At 41.7% G+C, this 15,067-nt stretch overlaps 1 protein-coding gene across 3 annotated transcripts in view; it reads right to left on the reverse strand.

Moving 5' to 3' along the window:
• The window catches only part of FBXL17 (F-box and leucine rich repeat protein 17), a 476,470-nt gene extending 464,058 nt beyond the window's left edge, over window positions 1–12,412 (reverse strand). For 2 of the 3 annotated variants that reach the window (XM_036020633.1, XM_036020634.1), the window contains exon 1: window positions 11,320–12,412. In XM_036020633.1, the coding sequence (XP_035876526.1) occupies window positions 11,320–12,282 (963 nt within the window). In that variant the 5' untranslated portion in view covers window positions 12,283–12,412. The remainder of the gene's footprint in view (window positions 1–11,319) is intronic. The other variant, XM_028532156.2, reaches the window with a different exon arrangement.
• Between the last annotated feature and the right edge of the window lie 2,655 nt (window positions 12,413–15,067).

Genomic DNA, 15,067 nt, shown 5'->3' on the forward strand with positions numbered 1-15,067 from the left:
GGGGTAAACAAACACTGAGGAAGTTTGTCACTAGGAGAGCTACCTACAAGAAATGTTCAAAGGAGTTCTTCAGGCTGAAATGAAAGAGCACTCCACAGTAATCTGAAACCACATAAAGAAATAGAGAACACCAATAAAGGTGGGTATTTATATAGGTAAATATAAAATTCAATATTAATATATTTTTGGCTTATACTCCAATTCTAAATGATGAAAAAGACAACCACATAAAATAATAATTATAAATATATGATAATCTTATGGGCACAAAACATATACGGGTATAATTTGTGACAATAACAACATAAATATGGACACAGTTTTTATATACCATTGAAACTAAATTGGCATTTGTAGTGCAAGTGCCTGACATCAAGCTTTTTTTATTATAGTGTGTCTAACACTGAGCCTTTTTGATCACCAAGACATCTATTCCAAAAGGCCTCAATCTTGAATAAAGATATTGCCAGCTATATGGCACAGCTACTAACAAAACAACCAGTTAAGGAACTAGGTCACCACCACTCATGAAGTTCCCTCTTTCAGAAAACCCTGGGTAACCCAAATAACTGACCACTTAGTGAACTCATTTCTCCCTTCCTGAGCCCTAATTCCTGCACTTGTGCTTTAAATTAGCCAATAAAAAGTAAACCCACAAAACCCTAGACATCCCACTGTTGGACCCTACTAAAGGCAGAGCCCCAAGTCCATGTTCTCTCTCTACCTGCAACCTGGCTGTGTGCCCTTGAGAGTGTCATATCCAGGATTTGCGAGCAGTAAATCTTGTCCTCAAGGTTCCCTGATGGTTCCTTGCTGAAATGTGTCCTGCAGTGATAAAAAGAACCTAAAGAACAGGCCCAACCATAAATAAGCGTCCTGCTGGGGGATGTGTCTCTGGAGTTTGCTAGGAGTGATGTTGCCTGGGCAAGCACTGTAGGCATTTCTGACCAAGGACACTACCAACAATAGGCTCAAGAACAACAGTATAGTATTAACGGAAATAAGATTGTCATAAATTATAATGTAATTATAAACCTCAGGGGCAAATGCTAAGAAAGTAACTAAGCACAGTCATGCATTGCTTACCAACCAGAATACATTCTGAGAAATGCATCATTAGGTGATTTCATCATGTGAATATCACAGAGTGCACTTACACAAACCTAGATGGTATAGGCTCCTATACGCCTGGCTATATGGTATAGGCTCCTATACGCCTAGGCTATATGGTATAGCCTACTGCTCTGAGGCTACAAACCTGCACTGCATCTTAGGTACTGAATACTGGAGACAATTGTAACACAATGTATATGTGGAAACCCACAATCTCTGTGTGGATGGGAAAAAGCACACTCAGGTTTAGCCGTTTTCAAGTCTGCCTTGGCCCTTGCTTTCTGCTAGACACTCTCAGGTTCCACCTGCACATGTGCATGGTTTCACAGTAGGCCAAAAATAAAAATGGAGAGTTTATCCTTTTATGGTTGTCTCATTTCCAAGGTCTGCCTGTTAAATTCCTGGCTGGGTCCCTACTCATCCTACTGGCACCACAATCGGAGTCTTGCAAATATGTGGGTTTTCCCTGTTTGTTTCTCACCAAGTTCATCACTAGTAGTTGACTAATAGAGTTTCACTCATTACCCTAAACAGACTTAGCCTCTTTGGCATCAAAGCTACAAGTTTTCCAAATCTAGTTTTTGCCAAAAGTATACAGCAGGGGCCTCACACGAGAATATGGCAGCCTTCACTATTCTCATCTGAAGCTCCAGCAGTTTTCCTAAGAATAAGAATTTGTTGTCTCCCTTTGGTCAATTTCCAAAGTCCAAATAATTTGGAGCAATTTTGCTCAGTTTTATATTTATTTTGTAGAGAGGAGTCACCAAACTTTTCATGCAGCCATAGCTGAAACTCTCTTTCTTATGGACATTTTTATGCTTGTCCGCCTCATTTTACACATGAGAAAATTGGGATTCAGGGAGATTCCATCATCTGTTTAATATTAAAGCACTACATGGTTTCAAAGGGCTAATTTGTCCCTTAACAATTAGAAAATGTGTAGAGCATGGTCATTATAACCAAGAAACACACTGTTTAAAATATCTCATTGGATAGCACCTTCTTTAAACATTAGTTTTCTGTTTTGGGAAAGTGAGATGATTACAAACCTAAGTAATTGGCTAAGTCTAAGTGGACCTAGATGAGTCTTATTCACCCAAGTAAAAGGAACTTCAGTAAGTAGGTAAAGGAAAGATAAAACCAGTACCAATGAAGATGGGTACTAGTAAAAAGGCAAAATCCTAAGTTTAAATACCAATGCATATACAATAGGTCCTTGCATAAAATTTATGGTAACCCACCGCACAATGGCCCCCAATGATCCCACCTTCTGGTTTTTACATCTGTGCAATCCTATTCTTTTGAACGTGAACTGGATTTATGGACTCACTTCTTTTTTTGTTTGATTTTTTACTTTTTTATTGAATTTATTGGGATGACACTGGTTAACTGTACATCAGGTGTACAATTCTATAATGCATCATCGGTGTATTATATTGTGTTTTCATGCCAAGTCAAGTCTCCTTCCATCACCATTTATCCCTCTATACCCTCTTCTACCTCCACCCACCCCTCTTTCTTGACTCACTTCTAAAGAACAGAGTACAGCAGTTGTAATAAGATGTTATTGCTGAGATTAGGTAAAAATTAAACTGTAGCTTCCATTTTGTATATTCTTGGATCTGTATACTCTTGGAGGGACAAGTCACCATGTTTTAAAGTAGTCCTATGTAGAAGCCCACAAGGCATGGCAAGGAACTTAAGCATCTGGCCAACAGCCATTGAGGACCACAGGCATGCCAACAGCCACACAAATAAGCTTGGATAGGAATTCTCAAGCCCCAGCCAACACCTTGCTGACAGCCTCGTTAAGAGGCTGTGGATTAGAAGGACCCAGCTAAGCCACAAGGGGATTCCAAACCCACAAAAATTATAAAATAATAAATGTTATAATAAAAGGTTTTAAACTGCTAAGTCCTAGCATAGTATGTTACACAGAAATAGGTAACACATTTCTAAGATTCCTGCTTTTCTTTTTCATTAAAATGCTATCTCACACAGAGACTAACTTCTCAGAAAACTACCAGGCCCCAAATTAGCTTCTTAACTCATTTAAAAAACTTCTGTGCACATGTCCCTGGGCTTTTGTGGGAGACACTAGGGACATGCTAAGATAAGAAACTTGTTCATTGGCTTTAAGATTATATTCAAAAGCAATTCTGAATTATCTTTAGATAATCTAAGATTCAAGCAAAAAGCATTTCAAATGTTGCTTTGAAGAAAGAGAACATAGGTCCGTAAAGGACTGATCTATAACGTGTTCGCAGAATAAAGAAAACTACAAAAGGGGGAAAATGACACTGAAAAAAATGGATGGCACGTAGATGAAGCCAGGAAATTGTTTAACAGAGGCCTGTTTAGCAATGTCTTGAACATGACAGAAGTCCAAACTATTGATAAGTTAGGTTTTCTAAGAATGTAGAAAATCCAGGGATCTATCATCTTAAATCGCATTGCTCTTCCATCACTGCTCTCATTTATAAGGTGAAGGATGGCTTACTCCTTTAATCCAGGTGGTTTACGCCTTTTTTAAAAAAAGGAAAAAAAACAAGCAGCTGCCTTTTATGGTATTTGAAAGTTGTATACTTTGGTTCCACTCACAGCCCAGAATACCTAATATTTAGACACAATGCCACACCTATCCATGAGAGGCTAAGAAATGAGTGATGTGGTTTAGCTGGTTGGGTATCTCCCAACCAAGCAAAAGGTTGCCAGTTTGATTCTTGGTCAGGGCACATGCCTGGGTTGTAGGTTCTGCCCTGGGTCAGGGTGTACGAGAGGCAACTAAAGGCAACTGACGGATGTTTCTCTCCTCTTTTTCTCTCTCCCTTCCTCTCTCCCTAAATTTAAATAAATAAAATCTTTTTAAAAAAGGGAGGGAGGGAAGGGAGAAAAAAAAGAAAGGGAAGGAAGGGGAGGAAGGGGAGGAAGGGGAGGAAGGGGAGGAAGGGGAGGAAGGGGAGGAAGGGAAGAAGTCTAATTAGGTAGTCATATCCCTAGCTAGAACATGGTGGATTCTGTTACTAAAAAGAAGCCCTGGCTAGTGTGGCCCAGTGGACTGAGTACCAGCCTACAAACCGAATGGTCACAGGTTCTATTCCTAATCAGGGAACATGCCTGGTCCCTAGTTGGGGGTGTGTGAGAGGCAACCATGTATCTCTCACTCATCCCTTCCCTGCTCTCTAAAAATAAATAAATGAAATCTTAAAAAAATAAAAAAGAAAGAGAATATAAGGAGAATGGATATTGGGAAATAGCTGTGACTTTGTAGTAAGGACCTGAATTAAAAACAAAGTTAATATTCTTGATCTTTAGTGAGAGATCTGGACAATACAATGAAACTATTAATTACCAGAAAATCACTACCAGGCTGATATCCAAGTATTCTAAGCCTTGAAAGATTATTGGAGGTGGAGAAGCATAATTTTTCTCTTTTAATTTATTTTAATTGAGATATAATCGACACATAACATTTTAGTTTATTTCAAAATTATCATCCCAATTAACTCTAGTTACCATCTGTTACCATCCCTAGTTACAAAAATATTTTTTTCCCTCATAAGGACTTTTAAGATCTCTCTTAGAAACTTTCAGATATGCAAGGCAGTATTATTAACTATAGCCACCATGACTTATTTATTTTATAACTGGAAGTTTGTACCTTTTGAAAGATTCAATCTTTGAGTGACACATTAGTATAAGACAGTGATTTTCAACCTTTTTCATGAAATGGCACACATAAAGTACTAAAATTCTATGGTACAGAAAAAAATAATTTTTTTATATGTTTTTCAGAAAAAATATAGGTATAATTTTGATTCATTCACATTAGACATCTATTGTGTTGGCTGTTGTCATTTTTTAAATTTGGCAATATAAGGGAAAAGTGGTCAATGTCCCTCACTACATAGTCAGATATTGCATGTTTTAAAAATTCTGGCATCACACCAGTAGAAAATCGCTATTATAATATATCAGACATAGAGCTTATCTCCTATTAGAATGTACTACAAAAAGGAGTTAAGATTTATCAGTAGGCAGGCTATAGGCAAATTATAAAAATATTTGAAAAGGAGTAAAGCTGTGTAACTATTTTACACTATTTCCTGTGTATCAGGGACTATGCTAGATGTCTTGAGAGATACAGAGGTATTAATATTACAACACAATATTCCAAACTACTTGTTGTATGATACCACTTACATGAAATTTCTAGAAAAGGCAAAAGTACAGAGGCAGAAAGCAGATCAGTGAGTGGTTGCCTTGGGTGAAGGGTGAGAACAGAAAATGACAGCAAAGAGGCACTGGAGAAGCACCTGAGGTGGTGGAGGTGTTCTAAAACTTCATTGGAGTGATGGATGCACAACTATATACATTTATCAATACTCAACTCTATGCTTAAATGAGTACACAAATGACACTAGAGGTGTTTTTTTAAAGGCCACAAGCACTATATTTTAATCATCCTATCACCTTTCTACCCAGAACCTCTGAATTGCTATTTGAGAATATACACATTCACACATGCACACACTATACATTTTGGTTAGGAACTAGGCAGAGATTATCCTACAGCTTCAGATAGAGCCCCTCTCTAAAGTTTTCTCAGAATTAACTATTTCAACTAACTTCTGCTTCTGTGGTCTTTTCAATGTTTTCCCCATGTACATGATATCTTGCCTCTTCCTTAAATATTCTACTTTTATTGCTTGACAACAGCTTGAAAGCAAAATCTACTAAATAGTCTGTTGAATAATGCACCACTTAGAAAAACAGAGCCACAAAATATACTCCTGCTTCTTTTCTAACCAAACAGACATAGGGAAGTCACAGACTGTAAAATTATTTTCTCATCTATAATTTAAAATAATTTCTCACAATTCTTAAAATTTGAACTTCAGCAAAACCCCAACTATTTCTATACAGAGTGTTACTTAATACCAAAGTCAGATATTATTAAATTTATATAAGAATAAGTTTTATTCTAAAGCCAGACACTAAAGACTTTTTCTTGAAGTATTGTGGGAGGACAGTCTATGAAAAATTTGTCCTTTTAACATATCTCCAGTACTTTTTGAGGACTTCCTTGCGTTCTGGCACAAAATATTCTAGACTCAATTTGTACTTTCCTTGTCCCAGCCCTGTGATCTGCCATTTCTCCATGGAGCACTGATTCCTTTTGTTGGAGAATGGTATTTAGAAGTAAAGATGTGTATACTAAATATACTCATTACTACTGAGTACTGCTGCTCTAAGGTTCTCTCAGAGGCAGAGCTAGGGAATGTGTGTATGTATATATGCATGTACGTAACCAATTTCCCATTACTGCTATTTTCTTTCTCCATGTGTATACCCTTACCATACTAGTTGGGCTCCAAATTGGCCAAGACTTGGACAAGACTCTCAATAAGCATAAAATAGGGTATTTAGCCAAAGTTAAGCAACTAATATGCTAACATTAAATGCTTCCATATTTGCCTTCACTTTCCTTCCCTTACATTCCTTACCGTTTACACTACCTGATACCCCAAATTGGCAAAGAACAACTCAACGTTATTCCCTTGACAGCTACTCAGTATAAGGCACCACAATTTATAGACTTCTTAAATTGTGAAGAAAACAAATCTTACCTTTTGGAAGCCTGACTAAGTTAATCAAGATTGCTTAGCATTTTCAGCAAAGAAAAACCTTGGACCTGACTTCCTAAAAACCTTTCAGTGTGCACTAAAACTATCCCTAGAACTCCAGAGACATACCTCCTAGACGTTATTTGGTACTGGAGCCTTAAATCAAACATTCATGAAATGCTATACGTAATATAGAGCCTCTTGCCCATGAATAATCTACATTCTAAGCTTTAAAAAGTGGTATTATTATTTTTCATTTGACTCTTATTTCCATTGCGTTCATGCTTGTTAGCGTATCTGAAAAAAATACATCAGGTACATCAGCTTTGCTCCAAAGCTCATTTCTCTTATAGAATTCTTCCTCAAACACTAAAGCAACCTGTTGGTAATAAAGCTGTAAAAATAAAGATTTAATACCTACTGACACATTCTCAGGGTGCTTGCACGGTGAGGTGGTTTTCTAATGGTGGTGGTGGATTTTAGAACTCTCACCCGGTTTCCTTTGAAAAGAAATAGGTCTGCTGACAGAGAGCAAGATACCTAAACATAGCACACAAAGTCTCTAAAATTTAAATATAGATCACAACATACCCAGTTACTCAAATAGTAATTATAAAAAAATATTCCACTGTTGTGATTTGTAAAATTGTTGCATAATTGTTCTACCATATAAATATCTAATTGTTATATCAGTAGGCAGGGTTGCTTAAGTTGTAAAGGCAACAGGTAGCAAAGTTCGAAGCTAGCTTATTTGACTCAAAACAATCCATTAACCAGTCAAAGATCAACTATAACAGGCTTAAGTACTTAAAATACTACTCTCACAGTTGACCTTTGAAGAGCTATGCCTTGCTCCTCAAATTTCTTATATTAAAGATCACAGTTCAACCCTACAGACCCAATTTTAAATTAGCCTCTGACTCATAAGGACTTCAAAGTCAGTCATCTGGTGTAGGCTCCTCCTTACCCTCACCACCCCGCCCACCCTCATTCATGAACCTCTTTCCTGGAATCTCTGAAAGAAGATTATTCAAGCCCCCTCACACAATATGTTGAAAGGCTCTGTCACTAAGACAGAGTGTCACAGGAGACACTAAGCTGGGTTCCAGTCCAGGGTCTGCCATTAAGTATCTAAAATGTCTTGGGGTAAGTAAGCCATTTCACTTCTCCAACCTGTATCTTCAAGCATAAGATGTGGGGAAAGACCAGTTGCTGTCGAAGGTCCCTTCCTGTTCTAAACTTACATAATTATGATTTCCAGTGAGGCACTCTATTTCAAGAAAGAACTCATTTCATTTTTACACAGCTCTTATTGTTGAAAGGACTTTCTAAATTTCCAAATATACACATTCTTCAACCCTGAAATTTCACTTCTTGAAATCTACCCTAGAAATGATGACCACGTGTACATAGAAAAAAATCAATTAGTATTGTGTGTAAAAACAATTAATTAGAAACATTCATTCCTAGAGAAATAAATACAGCATGACATAACACCATGGGATACTATGCAGCAATTAAAAAGAATGAAGGAAATCATGTACTAGCTAATGGAAAAGATCTCCAAACCATACTATAAAAAAACAAAAAAACTGCAGAACATGTACATTTCGATGCCATTTATGGAAAAAAAAAAAAAAACTATGACAGTTTACATGCGACTTTCTACAATGATGGAAATGTTCTGGATCACAGTTTTGTACAGTAGCTTCCAGTTACCTATGACTACTGATATTATGACTGAGAAACAGAATTTTACATTTTATTTAATTTTAACTACTTTAAATTTAAATAGCCACATGTGGCTACTGGCTATTATACTTGACAGCACAGGTCTAGAAGAACAATCTGAACTGATAATAGTACTTAGTTCCCTCTAAAAAGGAAACTACAAGGAAAGGTAGAGGTAAACAAAGGTGAACTTTTGCTTTACCTGTATTGTTTGAATGTTTTAAAGCAGGTAATACTTATTATTTATATAAAATAAAACTTAAAAACAAAAGACCTTGTTAATACTGAGATAAAAATCTGCCTATGAAGCACCAAAGAATGAATTCACTTTTTCTCTTTTGCTTTTGCCATACCTGAAAAAAATTGGGGAAGTATGAGAGCTTTCCTCAATAATACTCTTTAAATCATATTTCCTCACATATCTCTCCCCCCCCCATATCCCCTTTTTAACAACTACAGTAACTTCTGGTACAAAAGGTACAAAAATATAGTCATAAAGGCTATTAACTCATTAGCAAGGAAGCAGGACATACGGTACTTTCTAAGAATGTTTTCCAATGGAGGTGATGAATTTGTGCCTCTCTGTGCAACAACGCTTCCTACACTGAGAAAGAAAGACAAAGAGGAAGAGAGAAAAGAAAAAAGGAAAGAAGAGAAGAGAAAAGAAGCCATAGCTCCCTAAATGTTCCCTTCTCCAAGCCAAACACTTCCAGTTCTCCACAGAAACAGAGCCAGAACCCTCTCAACATTGCATGGCTCTACTGCAGCTCAAAACAAAAACTCAAGTCAGAATATTAACATTTCTTAGACACTTCTCTTAGTGGTAGGGCATATTCACCCAGGGTCTCAGTACAGACTTCTAAACTTTTGGTCATTCATTTGTTTATAAATAAATAGTACCAGTAAATGCCAGGCACTGCACTTAGCAGAGGGGGTACAGCAATAAACAAGATTCACATGTTGACCGATCCTCTGCCCCCAAAAGCCTTATTACCAAAAATTCTATTGGAGTTGATAAACACTGAAAAACCTTGATTTCAGCTTATTCCAGACAGTCCAACTCACTTGTTGCTGAATACAACTAGGACCATGAGACCCATACAATCTTTATTCAAGTTTCTAATAGAGGGGAAAATTCTACATAGTGTGTCCAAATTCTCCAACACAATGGGTAAGTCTAATGAGTAATTTCCAAATGTCCCTTAGACCAAGTTTTCAACAGTCCATGGCAAAAATGTAAAAAAAAATAATGTAACATATACAAGTAGAGTAAGCTTGTCTATAGGGATTCTCTTTATTATGAAGTTGTGCCCCCTTTTTTTGTACTGTATTAAAATGTTCTCTACCTCATGAAATAGTGGTTTTGAGTAGAAAGCAGGAAGTACCTTGTTTTTTATTTGGTTTGTTTTTAAACAGTCTTACTTGACAAATAACAAAACAGCAATCAAACCTCTGTAACAAATATTTGTTATTTTATTTGTCCATGTCACCCACAGATTTAAAGGACTCAAGAAGTTCTCTCTGCTCTAAAACGCATAACATAAAGCAGGCAATTATTCCTTCAACGCACATATTTCCACAAGAGTTAAGTCATTACATTTTGACATGAGGAAAAGTTAAAGTTACCCACTCTTGCTGTATAATTTTCAAGGACATTAATATCACAATAAAACAAGTTAAAAATCACAGGATTAAATAAGCAAAAAGTCTAATCAAACAAAGTACTGGTGACAGTAACAATTGTAATTAATGTCAGTTACTTCGGTAACAATAAAAGTAACCAATTTTTATCTAAGTTATTTGTAGCTAGTCTTAAATATCACTCACATTGAAAAAGGAGGTTTACTTTTAAGTTCCAGAAAGGGGGTGTGGGAGACAGAAGAGAGAAAATGAGGGGAAAGATTACTTGTTAATAATAATAATAATAATACAAACTCTATCACATAATTAAGTGTATCACTAGTAACGACTAATTTTACTTAGTACCTGAAAGTAAGACAAAGCTCCCACAGGGCACCCATCTCTTCTCCACTCACCCATTCCTCAATAAAAAGTATTTGCCCTTACCTTCTGATTATACTTATATGTAAGGCTTAAAATGTAGGAGACTAATATAACACAGCCTAAACCAAGGGGTTTTCAAGTCAAGCAGCCCTGAGTTCCCTAGATGTGTCTCTTACTTTCCATGTGTGACCTTAGGCAAGTCATTCAACCTCTTCAAGTCCGACTAGGCTGTAAGCTCCATAGAGCAAATTTCACTTCTGACTGACTTAGTACTGTAGGCAAATAGTATTGAAATACCAGATTCTTCTTGTACAAAATAAGGATGTGAATAACATCCTTACAGCAGCAACTAGAGGATTAAATTAAATATTATTTGCATAAACCTCTGGCGCAGTGACTGATCATAGCAAATGCTCAAAAAAAAAAAAAATACCACTTACTGACATCAACTGACAGCTATCAAACCTGAAAGTAGTTTGAACATTTTCAAATACTAACATAAAAAGAATTTACCCAGTAAATGCTAGTTGCTTAATTAATAAAAATATTCCACAAAAGGGGTACGAATAGTTTCTAAACCACTGGGCTGGGAATGTAATCATAGATGAACCTTGAATTGCGTGTAACAAACCCAAGCTCTTAATAGACATTTAGTCGACTCCAAGTTTTTCTACTTCAAAAGTAGGCCCTAAGCATCCTCCCATTGGTCTCCCACTCTCCCAGTGGACGTCTCGGGCTGTCAGGGAACCCCCTCCTCCGCGCTGAGGGGGAGGAGAGAGGAAACCTGGAGGAGGGGGCCGGGTGGGGGGAAAGCGCGCGTCCCCGCGCCATCGCCCAGACCCACCTTGAGCAGGATGGATGGCGGCAGCTGGTTGATGTCTGGGGTTTCGGGGGGCGGCTCCCTAGGGCAGTCGCAGGGGTTTCCACGGGGGTCCTGACAGTCCGCGTCGCCGCATTCGTGCTGCTGGGCAGGCGAGGGGGCGGCGCTCCCCACTCGCACAGCGTCCCCGCCGGCCTCGGCAGGGGCACCTTCGGAAGTGGGAGAGGAGGGCGGGGGGCAGAGAGGTTGCGACGGCTGCTCCGAGCCCTGGCAGCCACCGGCATCGGGGGGCCGCGGAGGCGAGGCGCCCCCTCCCGCCGGCCCGCCGCCGCCGCTGCCCCCACCGCCACAGCGGGGCTGCTTACAAGGGGTGCAGGCGGGCACCCCGGCCCCCTTCCGCTTGCACACCATCTCAGGGGGCGTGGGGGGATCGGCCGGCGGCGGCCCCCGGAAGAGCTGCACCGCGACAGGCGGCCCCAGGAAGCGCACGGGCCCCACGCTGGCCAAGAAGAGGCTCCGGCCCTGCTGCTCCCAGGCGGCGGCCGCAGCCAGCCCCAGCTCTCTGCAGCAGGCGGCGGGCGACGAGGCCGAGGCGGCGGCGGCCGCGGCGGCGGCGGCCGAGGAGAGTAGGAAGCGGCGGGCGGCGGCGGCGCAGTCCTCGGCGGCCAGGGCCGCGCAGCGCCGCGCCAGGTGCTGAGGGGAGGCGGCCGCGGCGTAGGCCCCGTCCCGCGGCGGCGGCGAGAGCGGCGGCTCCTCCTCTGGGCCGGCGGGGGCGGGAGCGCCGGGGCTGTGCACGATGAAGCAGAGCATGCAGGGCCCGCGGAAGAAGCAGTCCCGGCTCCGGGGCGCCGCCGGCTGTGGGGGCGCCTTGGCCGGGGTCCGGCGGGGCAGCCTGAGGAGAGGGCGGCGGCGGCGGCACCAGCTGCAACAGCGAGGCCTCTTCTGGCTCGGGCGGTTACGCGACTCCTTCGAAAGAAGGTGGCCCATATAGAAGGCCCCGAGGAGGGGGACCGGGACGGGGAAGGAGGGAGGCCCGGAGAGGAGGGTTCCCGGCAGCGGGGCAGGCCGCTCGCCGACTGGGCCTCGGGCCCGCGGCAGGGTCGCCCTCCCTGCGCACACACGCGCACACACGGGCACACATGCGACGGTGGGGGGTGGGCGTCAGCTGCGGGCCGCCTCGGCGCCCGTCGGGGGCTACATGCTTTGCCCAGGGAAGCCGGGAGAACGATGGGCGCGAGCTTTGGGTACGCGACGGAGAGAGCGACCCTGCCGGCTGGGCGACCAGTCCGAGCCTGACCCGCCGGCTCAGTCAGTCACTGCGTCGGCAAGGGGAACGCAGGGTCCCGCTCTGACCATTTTAACTGCGGCTCCGCTGGCGGCGCGCGCGCCCGCGACACAGCTCCGAGCCGCAGGAGCGCGCGGCCAGCTCCGGCAGGAGGCGGAGCTGGCTGCGGCGGCGCGCTCCGGGCGGGGCTGCGGTCGCCGGCTGCTGGTCGGCACCGAGGCTAGCGTGGGACTTCTGAGACGCTGGCCGGCGAGCGCGCGGGTCTCCCAACCCCGTGTCCCCAAGGTTTCACGGAGTCCCTCGGCCCCCGCCTTTTTGGGGGGCCAGAGGAGACCCTTCAGAACCAGCTGTGTGACATCCGTTTGCAAAGCCGCGCTGACGTCTGTAGGTGTAAGTTCAAGAACTGCCATTGGCCCGGAGCCGTTCAGCTCTTCCGTTAACCCCCACCCCCGACTTTAGGACTGTGGCCACTAAGGAGCTGCAAACAGGATTCACTCTGAAGGCTGACCTGTGTCCGGGCTGCCTCTTTGGTGGAGTGGCAGATGTGTGCCCCTTAGGTGGTGTGGACCGGTGTTCTCACAAAGGGGTTAATTGGTAGCGCAACAGTGTTGTGTTTCTCCTCCTGCTTTCATACTTTTGTTACTTGTGGCAGATTACTAACTACATAACTTTATTTCAAGATGAAAGCGTGTATCAAATTACCTATACATACCAGAAAGATAGTTTGTCAACCCAGTGAGTCAATCCAGTATCCCAGGCGATAAGCTAAAAGTCTGAACCTTCCAAGTCCCATCTATCTATCACATACTTTAAAAACGATTGTGAAGTGCTTGATGTATTATAAAGTGGTTCTAGGTAGACCTTGGTGACTGAGCAGAGAAAGTAGGCTTTGCAGACAACGCTTAGAAGGTTTGATACCAGATAATGATACCAGAGAGACAGTACAGTACCTGGTGTTGAGAGATTAGTTTTCACGAGGGAGAAGAAATTGGAAGAGGCCTGGTGATGGGAATAAGCTAGTTAAAGAAGAAGATAAGAGATAATACAAGGCACTTGAGAAGATGGAATGGCAAGTACCTTAGGCGGGATACCATCTTCACTGTGATTGGAAGGAATAAGGAAAGGAGGGGTAAAGAATGGATGCAGTTAGGTGGATGTTTCTGGAAAGGAAAGGAGAGGGGAGAGAAAGGAAAGGGTTTCTTCAAATGGTCTCTTTCTTTTAAGTGGAGCCTGGTTACCTGATGAAGGGTGGAAGGACGATGGCAGGAGTTTTTAAAAGCCACTGAGGATAACTTGAGAGAACTAGTTGAGGAAGCAAAATTCAAGGCCCATCCCCTTAGAGACCATTGTTTGAGCCTGTGTAATCTTAACCACCATAGTGGCCAGCCTCACCTATTCTTCACCCAAATGTGTTATCAAACCTTTGCTAATAATTGCCTCTTTCTTAAGAATGACTTTTATTTTAGGCCTACCAGTATTCAGGGAGCTCCCTTTCTGAGCTTGACCACGGTGAGATGGAAGTCCAAGAAACCTAGAGGCAAAGATTTATGAAAGGGTTTTAGGTACCTGTTACTATCAAATGCATTGCCCAAACTACATTTACCTATATATATATTATCCACACAGTTTTCATTCCTCTGGCTGTACAGGTATATTCTGGGGCCCCAAAGCTTGATTCTTGAGGACGGGAGGTTAGGAGCGACCAGGATTGCCTGAGGCCCTATAAAAGATCCTTTGCCATCTCTACCAGACTGCACTTTGAACAAAAGGAGAGGGATTCTAAGCTTTTTATTTACTTTCACTACGTCAAAATTGCAGACCCATTAGTTTCATGTAAGTTAAATACACAATGACTTAGTGATCTCACAGGTGTTGATCTGAGAAAAATAAAAGTATATATTCATGGAAAGACTTACACAACAATGTTTATAGCACCTTTATTCATGATCACCAAAATATAGAAGCAGCCCAGATGTCCATCAGCAGAGAAAACATAAATAAGCAGGTATACTTATTCGATGAACTATTGCTAAGTAATTTTTTAAAAAGAAAACAAAAAAACAAGAATGAATCTCAAAAACAAGAATGAATCTTCAGCCTATCTCTGATAGGCTGAATCAGACTATCTGCAATTGGAGGCCCTAGAGTCTCTACGTAATTTTATTGATCTCCCTGTGTGATTACTGCACAGACACCCTGACACCATGTAAACCTTTCAAAAACTACACATGTAATCTAAATTCTTGTTTCAGAGATGAGGCAAGTGACTTGAAGACTTTTGAAGTGGTTTCCGAAATTCACAGCACTAATTCTTAACTTCTAGTTCCAGAGCCTTTCAGCCACATGCAGGTGGCTGTTTTTCTCTTCACCACAACGTGTAGCATCTTACATATGTGTCTTATATATTACAGTAATGATGTAGTAAACTACTACTGTTGTCACCAGAGCTGTAATGAGTATTAGAATTCAATACCCTAAATAACAATT

The sequence above is a fragment of the Phyllostomus discolor genome, chromosome 3 (assembly GCF_004126475.2).
Source record: "Phyllostomus discolor isolate MPI-MPIP mPhyDis1 chromosome 3, mPhyDis1.pri.v3, whole genome shotgun sequence".
NCBI classification, from domain to species: Eukaryota; Metazoa; Chordata; class Mammalia; order Chiroptera; family Phyllostomidae; genus Phyllostomus; species Phyllostomus discolor.